The 19,191-nt window shown below is 38.4% G+C and overlaps 1 protein-coding gene across 1 annotated transcript in view; it reads right to left on the bottom strand.

The window, feature by feature from the left end:
• LOC136857637 (DNA-dependent protein kinase catalytic subunit) overlaps window positions 1-19,191 on the bottom strand; it is an 873,484-nt gene that overhangs the window by 432,038 nt on the left and 422,255 nt on the right. Inside the window, exon 22 of the mRNA XM_067136445.2 lies at window positions 2,349-2,877. Coding sequence (XP_066992546.2) covers window positions 2,349-2,877 — 529 coding nt within the window. The remainder of the gene's footprint in view (window positions 1-2,348; window positions 2,878-19,191) is intronic.

Genomic DNA, 19,191 nt, shown 5'->3' with positions numbered 1-19,191 from the left:
GCCCATGAGTCAATTAAAAGTAATCTGACGGTGAAAGTACGAATTCCAGTGCTATCGAACATATCAGATCACACAACTTCCGGGAGTGACAGCATAGCTTAGTGTTGCCTTTCAAGAATGTGTACGACCTGCACCACAAGTAACGGTGCCTACAATTCTTGGAAGTACACAGTACTGTACAGGACACAAATATTTTTGGAAAAAAAAAAAAAGTATCTATTAGGAGAGGTTTGATTGGAGTTTCTAGTAGCTATGGTGTGTCCGCATCCTTAATAGAGGATGTCCATATAAGAGGGGTAAATTATATATAACATATGATTTAATTATGGACCTGGAAAATCGTCCGCTAAGGAAGGGTGTCCGCCGGTGAAAGGTGTCCGTTAAGCTAGGTTTTACTGTAACTGAAACTTTTCAAATTGTCTCCAAACATAACATAAAAGATAGTCTGCTGTACATTTAAAAAGTGTTCAATCCTGAATGTGCTTGACAACACAGAAGATGATGATCTATACGAAGACAGTGACAAAGATATAAGTGATATGTGTAATATGTGGTGAGACGGAGAACTGGAACTATGGGAAATATAATTTTAAAGTTTTTTTTAATTTAACGTGCCTGAAGGATTTCATTTTTGTTTGTAATATTTTGTCTTGTAAGAAATGAAGAAATAAGAACTCTGGACTCTGCTGGAATTATTTTTACTGCAAGAAATATTAACTTAAATATGTTTGTGATAAATTTTTTAAAATGTAATTTTGGACAACAAGATATATTGAACAGCATGAACATTGCAAGATGCAAAAGTATTTTGAAGTGATTTTTTTATGCAATTTTTTTTTGTAATTCTGTATGTCAAAATTGTAATCTGATGTAAAATTTTGTAAGGTGCTTTATTTTGAAGCATCCTATACCGCATGAGCGGTTACCGATGTTGAAACAGGTGACTTAATTTCTCTCGCATCAGTAGGCCAGGAAATAACCATATATGGTCATGCAATTGTATTGGCAAACGGGAATCTAGTGGAACAGTGTCCCATTGGTGGATTGTAATTTGTCAGTTTCGGGCCTTAGGCCGCTTCGAGTGCGGGATGCGGGTGCTCAGCGTCTATTCCATCTGACCATCGCTGGGTGCGGATGTGCTCGAGGAATTCCCCTCCGGGGACCCTACCTCCTTATTGGTAAGTGCCATTTCCATTGCCATTTCAATGTTTCTGATTTCGTTTGATTTAATTTAATTCCTTTGCGTTTCATATTTTCTTGCTTGATGTCATTTTCAAAGTTTTAAATTCAACGTGTCTAAGTTTGCGCTAGATTCCCGTTGCTGTAATTTCAGTTCTTTCACCTACTTTCGTTCTGAACTATACATTGTAATGTACCATCACCTTTCTATGTTAAATCTAGTGTTTCTCTAAGTTACTTAAGTATGTCTTGATTCCGTGTCGTGGAAATGTATTTGTTAACGTCTCTGAAACACCCTTGATTTGTGAATTTAGTATCAGTTGCTATGTCATGACTCTGTTTCTTGTAATATTGGTTTTGATTATGTTAATATGATGAGTTTCGAGGTGATGATCGTAAACCTTTTCTCCCTCATAATGCCATACCTTCCCATGGACCTCATAGGGTTCCTGCACATTCCACTCTCCTTTCTTAGTTGTCATTTTTTGGCCTGTAAGTGTTCCCTTGTATATGATTTAATTTTGCGTATTGAAAGTTATCCGTCACGTTTCCATACTCTGACGTGTATTCACTGCCACTGCGTCATTTTACTATTTCTTTATTCACATTGAGTGTCAATATTATTATTTTCAATTCCGTGTTTATAATATTATTATTTTTGTATTATTATTATTATCAGTATGTGTAGGCATAATTATCTCGATTATGGTTACAATATGAATTTGAAGTATTTGATGGCAATGGCTGACTACACAATTAAATGGCAAGAAATTCATCCTTATGCCTTTTGTGCTTCACTATTTCTTGTATTTTCCTTTTTAAATCCAGAGGTCAGCTTACAATCTGTGCCTACTTAGAATCGAATAAGATGGTAATTACTTGAACAAGGTTATTTCTCATTTACTTACCTCTTTTACCATAATTACACTAGATTGGTTTAAATCATTTCAAGAAACCTGACAATTATATTAATAAAATCAGATGGTTAGAAATATACAGAGGCACAGATTATTTCCTAATGAAAACTTCAATCAAGGAATGATTGTTATAGGGATTGTTGGTGGAAGGGCAAAGAAGGAGAAAACGCTAATTTGGAATGAGTCACAAATAACACCTAAGGATATAAAATGTGGAACCGTCAGTTAATTCAATAAAAATATAATGCATACCTGACTGAGTTGATGTAACATATTGCTCTTGTGTAAGATCACAAGAGTCTCAACACTTGTTTGTTGCTCCTGCGACACAACATTACTCCGAAGAATCTCTTCTAAACAGTCTAAGAATGGTGTTGTATATCTGGTAACACCTTCCCTCAGAACAGCATAGAAACTATGCAACAGATAGCTTGAAGCTAAGCCTTTCTTTAATGCAGTAAGCACTTGCTCTAAAGTACCAGGTAGTCCTTGCACAACCTCACTGCAGCGGAGATCAAATCCCACCTGCACAGGTGTGAATAAGCAGGATCCCAGAAAATGCCACAAAGGAGATCCAAATAAATTTTCCTGAATAAAGTCAACACCACTGCCATCATTCAGTTCATTGAGAACAGCTACTAAAAACTCACACAACTGAACAATGCACTTGCACTTGATCAGTTTACACTGACTTTTCTCAGATGGAGAAAACTGTGACGATTCCTCATTCTCCCACTTAGAATTCACTTGCTGCATAAAGAACAAAATTTCCTCTTGAATCCTGAAACAAAAATTAAGAAAAATTCACAACATATTTCTGATGAGTTTTATTTTTTACTTTGTTTCAAAGTCTGAAATCAATACAAGGAGGATTACTAGTTACAAATAATCTTCCTTTTTAATATGTCCATATCTTAATAATTTTTAAAACACAAAGAGAAACAGCAATTATTATTATTATTATTATTATTATTATTATTATTATTATTATTATTATTATTATTATTATTATTATTATTATCATACATACATCATCATTAAAGACTGTTATGCCTTTCAGTGTTCAGTCTGCAAGCCTCTGTGAATTTACTAAATGTCACCACAATCCTCTATTTGCAACTAGTGCTGTGGTCTCCTTTAGTTCTATACCTCTTATCTTTAAATCGTTAGAAACTGAGTCTAAACACTGTCATCTTGGTCTCCCTCTACTTCTCTTACCCTCCATAACAGAGTCCATTATTCTCCTAGGTAACCTATCCTCCTCCATCCACATCACATGACCCCACCACCGAAGCCGGTTTATGCATACAGCTTCATCCATTGAGTTCATTCCTAACTTAGCCTTTATATCCTCATTCCAAGTACCCTCCTGCCATTGTTCCCACCTGTTTGTACCAGCAATCATTCTCGCTACTTTCATGTCTGTTACTTCTAACTCATGAATAAGATATCCTGAGTCCACCCAGCTTTCGCTCGCGTAAAGCAAAATTGGTCTGAAAACAGACCAATGTAAAGATAGTTTCGTCTGGGAGCTGACTTCCTTCTTACTGAATACTGTTGATCGCATCTGCGAGCTCACTGCATTAGCTTTACAACACCTTGATTCAATCTCACTTACTATATTACCATCCTGGGAGAACACACAACCTAAATACTTGAAACTATCGATCTATTCTAGCTTTGTATCAGCAGTCTGACATTCAATTATTACTATTATTATTATTACAACAACAACAACACCATATTACCGAGTGTCCCATCACATGAAAATCCAATAAAATTACTTTGATACAGAAATCCTGACAATTACGCAAATTTTAAAAAGTACAACTCCCGCCAACACTGAAGTTATTAAAAATGTGGTGCTCACCAGGTAAAACTCCTAACATACATGTATGTACAGCAAACTTAATTACCATTAAACTGCCATATGTTGCTCAACTCTGCCTGAACGAGATTCAGATTACCAACTGACAACTGTCTAATTGTAAATTTTACATTTTTATATTATTAATGTATGTGACCCCCAGGGGCTCTGAAATTTGGAGCGTGGATTAGCGACCATGGAGCCCTTAGCTGAGTCCTGATGTTGCTTCCACTTACTTGTGCCAGGCTCCTCACTTTCATCTGTCCTATTCGACCTTCCTTGGTCAACTTGTTCTTTTCTGACCCCGACGCTATTAGGTTTCCGAGGGCTAGGGAGTCTTTCATTTTCATGCCCTTCGTGGCCCTTGTCTTTCTTTGGCAGACACCTTCATTTTTGGAAGTGTCGGGTCCCTTCATTTTTTCTCCTCAGGGCTAACAACCTTGAGTAGACAAACCGTCACCCACTAGGGTGGCCTCATCTACATACTCGTTGGATTCAACATGAAAAGAAATATTAATACAAAGAATACCCCAGTTGGTAACAAATCCACCCCACTTGTGATGGGGCAAGCAGGTCATCGGATTCTGGGGAGCCTGCACCTTCATGTACTCCACCATGCAAACAACAGCAGAAAAGAAAGAGAAATATCACCTACTTGGCTACAGTGAACATCAACTCGTTGCTAAAGACTGGTAAACTTAAACAGACTCTAGACGTGCTGAACAAATATAACATCAAGATTGCAGCACTACAAGAAACATGATTCACGGACGAGGGTGCATTTGAATCCCAAGGATACAAAATATACAAGGGGAAACCAGGCATCAGGGTGATGAAGACAGTTCCACATCTTGGGACTGGCTTTGCTGTTCATCACAGCATGATTGATCACATAATAGGGTTCACTTCACCTAATGGTAGGACCTCCTCAATATCTTTGAGGTTCTGCAATAGGGAATATACCATAATGAACTTCCATGCACCCACAAATGACACAAATAGAAATGACCTGGAAGCAGTTGAACAATACTGGAGCATTCTAGAAGAAACCCTGGACAAGATCCCACATCATCATACCACCATACTGATGGGTGATTTCAATGCACAGGTAGGAAAGGAGAAACAATATTGCAGGATAGTGGGCCTCTACCCAGCCCATAAGAGGACAAATAAGAACAGAGGACATCTTATAGACCTTTGTGACAAATATGGTCTTGTCCTAAAATCAACTTCCTTCAAACACCTGCCTAGGAAGGCGAAGACATGGAAGAGCCCAAATCCACTACTAGGTGAATTCCAGATAGACCATGTGGCCATGGACAAAAAGCATCACAATGAGATTCAGAATGTCAGGGTGCTAAGCTGTGCTAACTTAGACTCGGACCATTACCTATCTCTGGTAAAAAAAACATCCTACAACCACTGAGGAGGCCACTGAATGTCGGCAGAAAGGCTAAAATACTAAAGTTCAACATCCTCCGATTGAGTGATGAAGACTGTGATTTCAAAGTCACTCTGAAAGAAAACACATAGAAGCAAGAGTGGCACAACCTACAAAAAGCTCTACTGGACGCTGCTCAGGAAACCATGCCTGCCTCATCCAACAAAGGAAAACATCCATGTTGGACCACTACATGTGACCATGCTATAGAAGATAGACGCAGAGCCTGGGTCTCGTGGAACCAATGCAAAAATGAGGCTAACTACAAGGCCTTCCTTACTCAAAAGAAAATAACTGCCAATATAGTACGACAGGCTAAGAGGAACCATAACAAGGCTCTAATACAACAGGCGGAAGAGGACTTTATGAGGCACAACTCAAGAGATTTCTACAGGGAACTCAGAAAACAGACAACGAAGTACACAGCTCCTACCCTTCATCTTCGTGGACCTGATGGGAAGCTTCAGTTCAACAACAAGCATTGTACCAATACTCTTGCAGGGTATTTCAAACAGCTCCTCAATGCAGAGGAACCTAAAGAGAGACTCGCATTCTCTGAGCCTCTTTCCAGAAACCGAGACTCCACACTGCCAACCATTGAAGAAATAAGGGAGATTATCAAGAGCCTAAAGAACAACAAGGCCTCAGGTGAAGACGGTATAGTAGCGGAGATGTGGAAACATGCTGACGAACAATCCATACAAAGCATCTATCAGATCATAGAGGATATTTGGGCAACGGAGACCTTACCTGAGGAATGGACCTCAGCGGTGATCCATCCTCTACACAAGAAAGGTAGTGAAATAAACCTCGACAACTACAGAGGCATCTCTCTAATATCGGTTACGTACAAGATCTTTTCTAAAGTCCTGCAAACCAGAGTGGTCAGTCAACTGGATTCCCAATTAGGTGAATATCAGGTTGGTTTTCACGCAAATAGATCTTGCATAGAGCAGATACAGAACCTCAAGACAATCCTAAGGTACAAGAATCATGGCGGACACCAATGGGTAGTCATACAAGTGGACTTCCAGAAGGCATATGATTCAATAGATAGGCAGACTCTCTTCTCCACCTTATGGGAATTAGGCCTGGATGAGAAGACCACCAGACTAATCCAGACTACACTGAAGAACACCACCTCCAACGTAAAGTTTAGATGTGAGCTTGCAGAGAGTTTCTCTATCCAAGCAGGAGTTAGATAAGGTGACGGAATTTCTTGCATTCTCTTTAATTGCGTTCTAGAGAAGATTATCAGGGAATGGACTGCCACATTACCTCCAGGACGTGGACTGAAAATTGGCTACAAGAAAGATAATCTCAGTGTACCTTGCCTAGCCTTTGCCGGCGACCTTACATTATTAGCCAACAACATAGAAGAAGCTACTCACCAGTTACAAAGCCTCTATACCATAGCAGCTAAAACCGGCTTGAGGGTCAATATAAAGAAAACTGAGTTCATGGCTAACATAAAGGGAGTCCCACCTACTATGCCATTGGAAAACACCACAATTCATAAGGTTCTTGCAGTGAAGTACCTAGGGGAGTGGATTTCAGCAACCGAGAATGAGACATTAGGAATAGACACCAGATGAACCAGGATCTACCATACCTGTAAGAGCATCTATACATCCAAGTGCTTCTCTAAGAACCTTGAACTCCAACAGTACAATTCAGTAGTAAGACCGTCCATACTGTTCGCCTTTGAGTGTCTTCTGATGAACAGAAAAGGTCCACCGAGGAAGCTAGACCTCAAGGAACGAAAAATACTAAGGAGGATTTTAGGACCAATAAGAGAAGGGGATGGCACTTAAAGGATAAGGCACAACAATAAGATCTATGACCATCAAGAAGACATAGTTACATCCATGAGGAAGAGGCAATTAACTTTCTATGGGCATTTGACTCGTATGAGTACTTACAGACTTACCAGCAAGATCTTTACCAGTACAGGCAGAGGGAAAGCGTCCAAAAATAAATGGATCACCACAGTGAAGTCCGACTTAGAACAGCTGGGGATTTCAGAACAAACCATACAGGATCGTGTATTATTCCGGCAGTTGACCTTTCAAGGTGTCTTTCCAGAGTCTCTCACCAGCAGAGTACAGGCACCACCCAACCGAAGTGGACCGAGGAAAGGAAACAAGCACACAGCCAGAAGTTGAAAGCTTTCTCGGCAAAGAAAAAAAAACAGAATTTCCATACAAGGAGTCGAAACGAGCCCTGTGGTCCTCAGTAAGCCCAAACGACAAGAAGAAGGAGAAGAATTAATGTATGTGAGTTTATCTATGGCCATTGACTGTTTGCAATAAACATTATTATTACTATTATTGTTATTAAAACTGATCCATATAATGTTTGCTTTAAACAGCTTAGTTTAGGAGATAATTAAGAAAATTCAACAAAAGATCACAACTTTAGCAACTTTTTGATAAAAGCACAATTATTTGAAAGCCTGTATCTCAATCACTACGTAAGCGATAGAGCTGAATTTGGGTTCAAACTGTAGCAGATTTACTCTACTCTAAATTTGGAATGAATGAATTTTTTTGCTCGACCAGCCGTTCAGGAAAAACAGAGAAAAGGTAAATAAAACAAACTGATATTTTTCCAGTGCCAAGTGGGGTGAAAACCTGGATTTTACATTACAGCCCCAACACTAACAAAAAATCAAAACTACCTGACATTTTGCATACCTAAATGTATAATTTTACTGGACTATTTCAGCTTCAAAATTATAGATCCATTGTTTCACTATTTGAACTGTGCTTATTTAATGGATCTACTTGGTAGGAAGCAAATTTCTCTTCCATTTTGTCTAGGTCAGTGTTTTCAATTATGTTTTGAAACAATTCAACAACAGCATCATCAACAACAACAACAACAACAACAACAACAACAACAATAACAACAACAACAACAACAATAACAAAGCCACTGTAGTTGCTCTCAATGAAAAATCCACTACTACTACTGCATGCTTCACCACAGTCATGAAAACTGAATTTGTCCACAATGTTGTAGGATATTGTACAGAAGACATTTCTTATCAATTTGAAAAACTGTTTCGTGTCATATCCAGATAAACTGCCAGCCTCACTTCCTCGCTTAATGTGCTGTCTTGATGTAATTCCAATCACAAGATCCTCATCATATTTCTGACAATTCATGATATTGAACTTTATATTGGTAATGCATTTCAAACTTTCTTCTAATAGCTTTCCAATTTTTTCAGTTTTCATAAACCTCATCTTTAAATCCATCAACAATCCATTCATGAATTTGGCCACTTTATGTATGGAGGGAGCTTCTACTTGAAACATGATGCTGTGTTTTGTGAAAACTGGGAGTGTGTTCTTGAGAACAAGTTAAGTTTAGTGGCATTATTTTCCATTGCTGCTTTCACTGCAAGAAATTTGCTATTGCTAGTTTCTTCAGACTTGACTTCACCAACAGGAAATAAAGGCTCTCACAGTTCTATTACCCTGGTTATTGAATCAGTGAAAGATAATCGTTTGTGCTGACATGTTTCACGATTTTCTGGCTTTTGAGCTCAGGTCCAATCATTTCCTGATACATTTTCAATTGTTTTTTCCTTTTTCTTTTGAAGCTTCTTTCAAGAAAGAAAAATGTCTACTAACAATGTCTCCAATTTTTCACTTGCTTTATATGTTTTAGTAGCCTCCTGGCCAGCTAAGTGAAGTAGGTGACAGATACAGCCCTGAATAACTATTAAAAGATTCTGCCATTTGAAAAATGCTGACATTCCCTAAAATTTACCTACCATTGTATTTGCATTGTCACAACAAAATTATGAACACTTTTCCCATTTCAGCAACTTGATCTTAATTCTGCTATCCAACACCTGAAATATTCCTTTGCCAGTGTTATCAACACTTCATCAATACTTAATGCTGCAAATTACACTTCTCATCTACAATACAGCTACCTACAGTAGCACATCAATTTGACGGAATTACATGTTAAAGTATATTTCCTATCGAACCGTATCATATCACGGTCCAATTGAATTGATTTAACACTGTAGAACATTTTGAATTTAGCGCTAAGGAACGAGCTTAGGAATGCTGAGTGACCGTGAGTATAAACGTGTAGCAAGCAGGGTGCAGTGCAGATGAACCAAGGCAAGATGCCGTAATTTTACTGGTGTAAACCCCCTCGATGGCTTGGGTACATGAGGACACTTTTTTTATGTTTTTGAGATCAATTGGGGTATTAAACAACGAAAATTACAAAAAAAAAAAATATCTCTGCTTAGTCATGGGTCTGAAAGGAGTATAAACATGTTGAACCCGTAGCCAACAGGGTGTGGTGCTTTTCCCTCAGATGAACCAAGGCAGGATGCCGTAATTTTACTGGTGCAAACCCCGTCGATGGCTTCGGTACACGAGGAGAAGAGAGTATGCAAACAACATGCAAGAGACAGAGCGAGAGATTTGAAATCGGGGAACTATTGAACGTCTATGTGACCCCTAACACAAAGTAACCAAGTCTGGAATCATTTGAATTTGATCCAGCATATAAGTCACATAGCCATATCCCACAGATCCATGATGAGGACAATTCCTGTTGAAATTTTCAAAGTAGAATGAGCCATTAAATCGATATAATTATGCCTGTTTTGTTTGTTTCCAACTTATTTGAAATATCCGTTGCAAGGTAGCTGGCTGAACACAAAGGGAGCCTCTTGTATCCCGGGGATGTACTATTGGGCGTGTTACTCCCCTCAGACTATAAAAGAAGAAAGTGTAATGGCCCTTAATAGCTAAGCAAAATTTGAAGAGTGCATACTTTCCGTGAGGACATGATCACCAAAGCTCATTGTATCAGTGATAGATGAGACTTAGTAACTATTTGTTTTTTAAGTTCACCTGAGCAACATTTGCTCGGTTAATAAAAGTTTTAATACGTGAAATAACTTTGAGTTTGGCCAATGAAGGCTAACTGCTGTGAAGGACTAGATCAGAACCGGGAAAATATCCCTTAATTTGGTAACCATCGTTTGACTAGACAAATGTTTCTATAGTGGATATTGACAATTGTATCCCTACCTTGATTATGACAGTGAATTCGTGCACGAATGAAGTGGTGACGAGAATCGGGAATGACAACTGTTACCAGGTTACAGGGACACATTTGCAGTACAGTACTTAACCAAAGACAACAAAGCCATGGGCCCAGAAGGACCGGTCCAACAGACTCCTAGATTCGCCGACAGCAACACTGTCATGAGCTAAATTATACCTATGGAGTGGTTACAAGGGCACCGCTGATGGCAGACATGGAGATAAAGATAAGCTGAACAGTTTATAAGCATGAAATGTAGTGATCTGATTCACCTAGGGCCTTTCATTAAAAGTAAATAGTAATTGTGATGTAAGCCACAGTAGCATTTGTTTGTTTTGATTTACTTTGTAAATAATGCATGCTATATCATCATCTTCACTTCCCGTTTCCAGCTTCCCGGGTCGGGTTGTGAATTAAGGACCTCCATCGCTGCCTGTCTCTCCACCACTTTTCTCCTTTTTTAAGTACATCTTCTGGTTTTCCTCCCGTCTTCTCTATGCACTCCCACACTGAATCTGTCCACATCTTTCGGGGTCTTCCTCGTGGTCCCTTTCCTGTTAACTCCCCTGAAAAAGCTTTCTTTGGCACACTCTTTTCTCTCATTCTCATCATATGCCCATACCACTTTAGCTTTGTTGTTTCTATCCTATCTTGAAGTTTCAAGATTCCTGTCCTTTTCCTTATCTCTTCATTTCTAATTCTATCCTTTCCGGTCTTGCCCTCGATACCTCTTAGGAATTTCATCTCCGCTGCCTGTATTCTACTCTTCTTTCATTTTGTTGTAGCCTACGATCCAGCTGCATAGGTTAGTATGGGCTCACAATAGGTTGAATATAATCTCTTTATTACATTTCTTCGGAACATGTTGGTTCCACAAAATACCCCTTACACTCTGGTAGAAGCTGTTTCTTGTTGTATTCTTTTTCCAATTTCCTAGGTTATCTTTCCATCTTCTGTGATCACACTTCCCAAGTACTTGAAACTTTTAATCACTTCCAGAATTTTACCATTGTTTTATCTTTCCTCTTCCTTCCTTCCCCTTGTCATCACTATAGTTTTACTTTTCTCTGTGCTTAATCTCATCCCAAATTTTTCTCTCTCTTGATTCCATACATCTACTTGTTTTTGCACTTCCATTTCATCCTTACCCCACATCACTATATCATCTGCAAACAACATGGCTTTTGTTGCCTGTTTTCCCAATTTCTGTTTAATGTTCTTATGAATTTCATCCATGACTGTGATGAATAGTATGCTGGATAGTACACTTCCCTGTCGGAGACCTGTTTCAACTTTAAACCATATTGTTTTTCCTATACTAGTCTTCATACTACAAACACAATATTAGTACATAGCTTTTATCATTTGCACTTCCATTCTGTTAACTTGTTTTTTCCTTAATGTGTCCCATACCAACTGTCTAGGCACACTGTCATAAACTTTCTCAATGTCAAAAATTGTCATCACTATGTCTTTTCCAAACTCCCATCTTTTCTCCCTCATATGTCTTAATGTAAAGATCCAGGTCAAACGTTGGTCTGTCTTTCTTAAAACCATACTGTTCTTCTTCCATTTCTCCTTCTAGCTTCCTCCTCAGTCTTCCTTCCAATACTCTCTCAAATATCTTAGATACATGGGCAATAAGGGTAATTCCTTTGTACTTATTAATTCCTTTTTATCAGCTTTTTTAAACATCAAGATAATTAAACCCTTTCTCTTTCTTCCTCAGATTATTCTAAATAATCTATACAGCCACCGCAGCCCTATGGGTCCTGTTGCTTTTATCATTTCCGTAGTTACCTCATCCACTCCTGCTGCTTTACCGCTCTTCATCTTTTGTATGGCTTCCTCTATTTCTAACATCGATATCTCCTTTTCTTGTTCTTCTTCTTTCCCCATTGTTTCTTCTTGCTCCTTCTCATCTACCAGTTCACAGCATTTAATATTTAGCAATTCTGAGAAGTATTCTTGCCATCTTTTTAGTATGTCATCTCTTTGCGTCAATATCTGCCCTGTTTCAGTTTTTTCAAATTTTATATCTTCCCTATTCATAAACTATTCACCAAACCATACAAAACCTTTTTACTTCCCTCTTCTTGCATACCTTTTTGGCTTCTTTATATTTCTGCCAATTCTCTGTACTATTGCTGCCTATCCCCTTCCTCCAAGCCATTTGTTTCTCTTTAACAGCTTCGTTTACCCTGCTGTTCCACCAAGAAGTCTCCTTTTCCATTTTTTTCTCCCTGACAGTCTTCCACGGGTGTTTACTGCACACTTTACAAATCCACTTCAGAAACATGTCCATTCCTCTTCCACTGTTCACGTCATCTTTGGGAATTTCTTTCTTCAGATCCTCTTGAAACTTTTCCTTTATTTCTTTCTGTTTTAACTTCTATCCCTTCATTTTTCTTTCCATTTTTTTAATATTACTTTATTATTTTACCAAGTCTTAATTTGGCTACCACCACTTTCTGGTCTCCTTTAAAATCTGTTCTTGGCATTGCTGTCACATCTTCCAGTTGTCTACGTTTCTCCTTCTCTACCAGAATAAGGTCAATCATTGTCTTTGTCTTTCTATCTCCCCAACCATATCTAGTTATTTTTTGTGAGTTCCTTTTTCTAAACCATGTATTGCCAACAATTAATCCATTCCTTCTACAAAATTTATTACCAAATCTCCTTCTTCATCTAGATTTCCATAACTATAGGGGCCAATTATCTCTTCTTTTCCCTGTCTGTCTGTTCCAACGTGTGCATTAATGTCACCCATTATTACAACCTCTTTGTCTTCAATACAACTTTCCAGTTCTTCTAGGAACTCTTCTAAACATTCATCTGTATTCCCCAATTGGGGTGGATAAACCTGTATAAAATCCTTGATTTCACTCTCAAGTCCAAGTCTAACTTTAAATATCCTGCCACTGATCTGGTCAATTTTGTCCACATATTGTGCTAGGTCTTCTCTGAATATAAGACCAACACCATTTGTTGCCATCTTTCCTCCGCTCCAATATAATCTACTGTATACCCTTTCTTTAATTTTTTTACCTTTACCCTTCCATTTTGTCTCACTTATTCCCATCATTGCTATGTCTTTCTTCTCCATAAACTATCAGTTATTCTACCTTGTCATTCAAAGTCATGACATTGATGATACTGATTCTTGTGACGTCTGGTAGCCCTCGTCTGGTAGCTCCCCCAGAACACCGGGAACTGCGTGTCACTTCAGGGTGACTCCTTAGCATTTTTCGAGGCCTTGATTCACTCGCACTCATTTTATACGCTGTTTGTATGATGGGTTTGCCACTCCCAAAGGCATTTTATTACCTTCTGCCAGGTTCAAATTAGGCCGCCACTAACATGGAGTCAGACGCCTTTCGTAGCTGCTTCTCTGGAGTACAGACGTTACGGGTTTGGTCCTTCCACCATCTCCACCGTATCGAAGTCCATGTTCTCCACCGTAGATGCCGTTGAGGTCTTCACCCATAACCCAGGGCAAGGGCCCCTCTATATTTATGACCCCTGGAGAGAGGGTGTACCAGTATTTTAAAGCCCCTAGGAATTGGGATACCTGTTGGTCCGCGGGTTGTATTGGGTATTTCAACCAGCCTTACGTACTGTAGGGACCCCCTATCTACCACCTTGGGATGCGCTCTGTAGGGGTCAGGTTTCCCTGGTTACGTATTGGAAGTTAACCCCACCCACAAAGGCTGAGGTTATTTGAGGTTATATGCATGCTATACCCCAGTCTTATTTCAGTGTTATTTAGAGTTGGGAAACGAGGGTTATGCCAGGATGGATGTGTGTGTTTTTTTATTTATTTTTTTATTTTATATTTTCACTCGTCATGCAGACACTAAGGTATAAACAATGTCAAATTCATCTATGTAAATTGGAGGGCACTGAAGCTCATGTGGATACAACAGGAACTTACAGATGAATTATGCATGAAGTAGTATTATTGCACGTTTTTCAGCTGATGATGTGTGCAGAGGGCTATCCCCATCATTGAATTTAGGGAGGGTCATTTACAGAAAGTGGCAGGCTAACTCTAACTGTGCTCCAGATTTGAACTATTGAATACGAGGCCATGATAAGCCATGATTATTGTGTTGAGGCCTAGAATTGGAGATAGTATTGTGGCTGACTTAATGAGTTCTACCTGGTTTGAGAGAGGGTGTGCCCCACATCAGATGTTATAATTAATTATATATGTGATGGCCTATAAGCTGGGATTTCTTTCCGCTCGGCAAGTTTGCTTAGATTACACGTTATAATTCTCATGTTAGGTCCGTATTGAAATGTACGTAAATACAAAGTATGTTACAAGTGTCATTATTTTTTATATCCACCTATTCAATACAAAGAGATCAGGTTTGAGTTTGAGGCTGATGATGCCCTTAATATGGGCAAAACATGTCCCTTAACATTTTGTAATAATATTTAATTTCTAAAACGATCTCTTTGTATTGAATAGGTGGATATAAAAAAATAATAACACTCGTAACATAAGTTTGCTTAGAGCGAGGAATTTGTGTGTCCGCTGAAGGCCTTGAGTGATTATGCATAGTCCCATTACTTGAGAGGGTAGTAGGCCAGAGACGGTTGCTTGAGCTACGCAGACAAAGAATTTTTCCCTTGCCAGCCAGCTGATCACCTGCTTTGGAAACATGTAGCCCAGAATAGCCCAGTGTATTATGACACAGCCTGTTAAGAGAACATTGCAGATCTTCAGAGCGATTCCTGCTCGCTCTGATGCAGCAAGTGTTACATTTATGTCATTCGTTTTCAGATGTGGTTTATTTGTGTTCATTGTTTATATGTGTCTTAAGCGTGTGATACTGTTGTCGATTATTTGTGTTGGTTAGTATTTCACAGCCCATTGGCTGCAAATGGACTGCGAGGTTTCCAAACCTCTGTCTTATGCCCATGATCCAGATATCATGTATTATAATCAGTGCTTTTTGCAGGGTAAATTTACAGCCAATCCCAAACAAAGTGTGCTTTTTTATATGTTTATATCTGACAAATTCAGAATTAGTTTAATTAGGTCAACACTGAATCGATCATTATATATTCATGGAAGAGACAGTTTTTAATCGCACCCTGCGGGCTTGTCACAGTCGACTTATCTCGATCTCCATTACAAATAGAAGATTTCATGTTTCCGAAGTTATTGAACGTGATATGCCCGGGTTCTTGAACAGTATGCTTTGAATGACCTTTAGTGTTGAATTTTATACTGTAAATTTATTTGTAATATATAATATGGAGTTTTCATTGGGGCATAGTTAATTTGAATTTGAACTTTATGTTTTTGATGAAATAAACTAGGTTGTTACCCCCTTTTATCTTGCTGAATTCTCATTCATGAATATGTATTCTAGATTCTGTCCCAGTTTTGTATGATCATTTTGTTAGCCATATTTGTTTTTTGGACAAACCACACAGCTAGGCCATCAGGGACAGGGGAAAGGTGCACTATTAGGACTAGAGCACAGAAAGTCTTCGAGGCAGCTGGTAAAGTGTATTGTCTTCTGCATTAAGGTATGGACGTTTGAAATGTTATTGCTTATATTTGATTACCATTGCTTACTTCACTGTTTGATTCATTCAGGAATGTTTTCACTCTCGCATAACTGGTGTACAACTAGCTGTATTGCATTCCTGAAGTGATGCTGTTCCCTTCAAAATTTAATCCAATGGCGTTGCATCTTTATGTGCATGAAATTGGAAAATGTCTCACAATTCTTACCAACATATAAACTAAGTTTGGATTGGAGGGTTGTTGGCTTTCAGAATGAACACATTTGCCTCTTAAAAGTTACAGTATATAACTTCACACTTGGACATGATAAAATCAAATTCATAAAATCTGTAACAATCGGTACCACTTCCGTACTGCCAAATTACATGTGAGAAATTCATAGAAGCTACGGAAAATCCATAGTAGTTGGCATCTCTGTATATGGAGTAGCATTACCGAGAAATAACAATACACTATCACACCGTACCCTTTCTGGCCACAAGGAAGCTAATGAATCATGGAAAAATGTTGTAACAGATCTTTTCCATATTCCCACTACTTTTTCATCCACAATCTCAAGGTAAATATAGGGTCTATCACTGATCTGCCCTATCGAAAGCAATATTGCCCTTCTAAATTTCCTTCCATCCTTCCTCTCATCCTCCTTTCTATTATTTTCAATACTTTGACTACTTGTGACAACAGAGTGATTCCGTGATATTTGTCACATACCTTCCTGTCACCTTTCTTATATACTGGTATTATTGCATCTTTACTCCAATCATCAGGTACTTGCTTTTTCCATAGCAGCTTAGCAGCTTTTATAACCAATGTAGTCAAATAGGTCCTGCTGCCTTTATCATTTCCACACATACCGGTATTGCAACCATCTCTGCTGCTTTTCCTGTTTTCATTTGCTTAACGGCCATTTCAACCTCTGCCACTGCAATATCACTCTCCATTTCTGAATTATCCTCATATATTACTACACTTTTTCCTGCATGATTTCTCACATTCAAGAGTTTATTGACGTAATCTTTCCAACCATGCTTTATCTCCTCTGGGTCTGTTTTTACATTTCTACTCTCTTCCTTCACTTCTTTTGTGTAGATTCTTTCTTTTCTAGTTTTTATCAATCCATACACCATCCTTTTTCCACCAAATACTTCCTTTTCCAACTTATGTGTCAATCTCTCCTAACATTCTTTTTTTTTTCTTTCCCTCATTTACTACCTTACTTCTTACTTCCTTCTTTCCTACCTCTATTTCATTCTTGCATATTTCTCCTTTCATTTAACAAACTCCTTCACCTTTCCATCCTACCAATGTGTCTCCTTTTCCTTCACTCCTGCCGAAATTTTGTCACAAATCATCCCCGCACACCTTACAAATGAGTTTTCAAATTTGGTCCATTCTTCTTCTATACTTTCCATTTATAAAATAGGAATGTGTTGTTTTAATTCCTTCAGAACTTTTTCCTGAGTTCCTTTAGATTTTATTTTCCTCTATATTATTTCTTCTTCTCTCACAATCTTAACCATTTTCAATTTCGCTACCACTACTATGTGGTCTCCATCAAACACCTCATCTGGCAGTGCTTTTACATCCATTAACTGTTTACAATTTGTTTTCTCAAACAAACAAAATAATCAATAATTGTTTATGTTCCTCTTTTACCCCTCTATTGAGCTTTCTACTATTCCTTATTCTAAACCAAGTGTTACCAACAATAATTCCATTTCACAAAAATCAATCAACTTATCTCCCTTGCTGATTCTTTTTCCATAACCAAAAGGACCAATCACTTCCTTTCCAATTCTGTCATTTCCAAACTGTGCCCTGAGGTCTCCTAAGACTATCACTTCCACATCAGTGATTACTTCCTTGGGTGTCTCCAAGAATTCCTGCTCTATCGAAAGCAATATTGCCCTTTTAAATTTCCATCCTTCCTCTCATCCTCCTTTCTATTATTTTCAATACTTTGACTACTCGTGACAACAGAGTGTTTCCAATTTGGGGTGCATAAACTTGGGTGAAGTCTTTCACTCCTTTTTCAATCGTCAGTTGTACACTGATTATTATGTCACTAGCATAGTCTACCTTATTCATATTTTCATCCAGGGTTTTGTTAACAATCAATCCTACTCCATTCTTTGCCTCACCTCCATTCCAGTATAGGGTGTATCCTTTACTCATCTTATTCATTCCCTTTCCCTTCCTCTTGACCTCACTCAGCTCCATCCTTGCAATATTCTCTTTCTCCATAAAGTAAAGCAATTCTTCTGACTTTCCTGCCAGGGTCATAACATTAATTAACTTTAAACATTCCTGATCCATGTTAAATATTATCACAAGGCAAAATCAGTCAATCATCCACACCCTTCCGACTATTTGCTTCACTGGGATGCACAAGCAATAATAACAATAAAGCGTCCAACCATGGTAAAATACTACACTCTTGATAGGTAGGAGCAAGTTCAATTCGCATCTGAAACCCGACTGACTAGTGCCCTGAGAGAAGTGCATAAAACCTAGTCGGTGAAGCAGTCTTAAAAAGTCTGTTAAAAATAAACATCTAACCCTGGACATAATATAAAATTAGTTAGGTTTACTTTTTTTAAATATACATATACAAATACGAATATTTGAAGAAACTCGTTCAGACTTCAAGTAGAGCTGTTGGAATACGCTCTGTCTTCTTCCAACTGTTGTGGCCAGTCTGCTTTATGACTACCCTAGTTTTCCTAAATAATACCAGGCGAACGCAATGCAAAGATGGTTCCTAAAGCAAGTTCACTGCCAATCGCTTTTCTGGTGTTTGGTCTAATTATTGCAATGGCAAAGTTGTCGTGAACATCCATAGGTATGATAGCCATCCTTTTGTGAGATACTGTTTCTTGAAAAATGCTTGATCAAGGATTAAGCATTGATGGGACTGAAATTTTTGGATAGTTGATGCAGGAAATCATTCCTTCAAGGAACAGATAATGCTGAACTTTTAAAACATGATTTAATTAGGATGCATGCAAGTGCACCACACCAGCACCAAGGGCTGTACTACCCTGTATCAGTTCTGGGTAACATCAGTAGTATTTTAGGGGCAGCAGAAGGCAGGACAAAATAGGCAGCAAAACAGAAACAATTCTTCACCATAAGGTAAACATCAAAGCAA

This window comes from Anabrus simplex, chromosome 1 (assembly GCF_040414725.1).
Source record: "Anabrus simplex isolate iqAnaSimp1 chromosome 1, ASM4041472v1, whole genome shotgun sequence".
In the NCBI taxonomy this organism is placed as follows: domain Eukaryota; kingdom Metazoa; phylum Arthropoda; class Insecta; order Orthoptera; family Tettigoniidae; genus Anabrus; species Anabrus simplex.
Note: the sequence above shows the minus strand (reverse complement) of the source record. Positions and strands in the feature narration are given on the sequence as shown.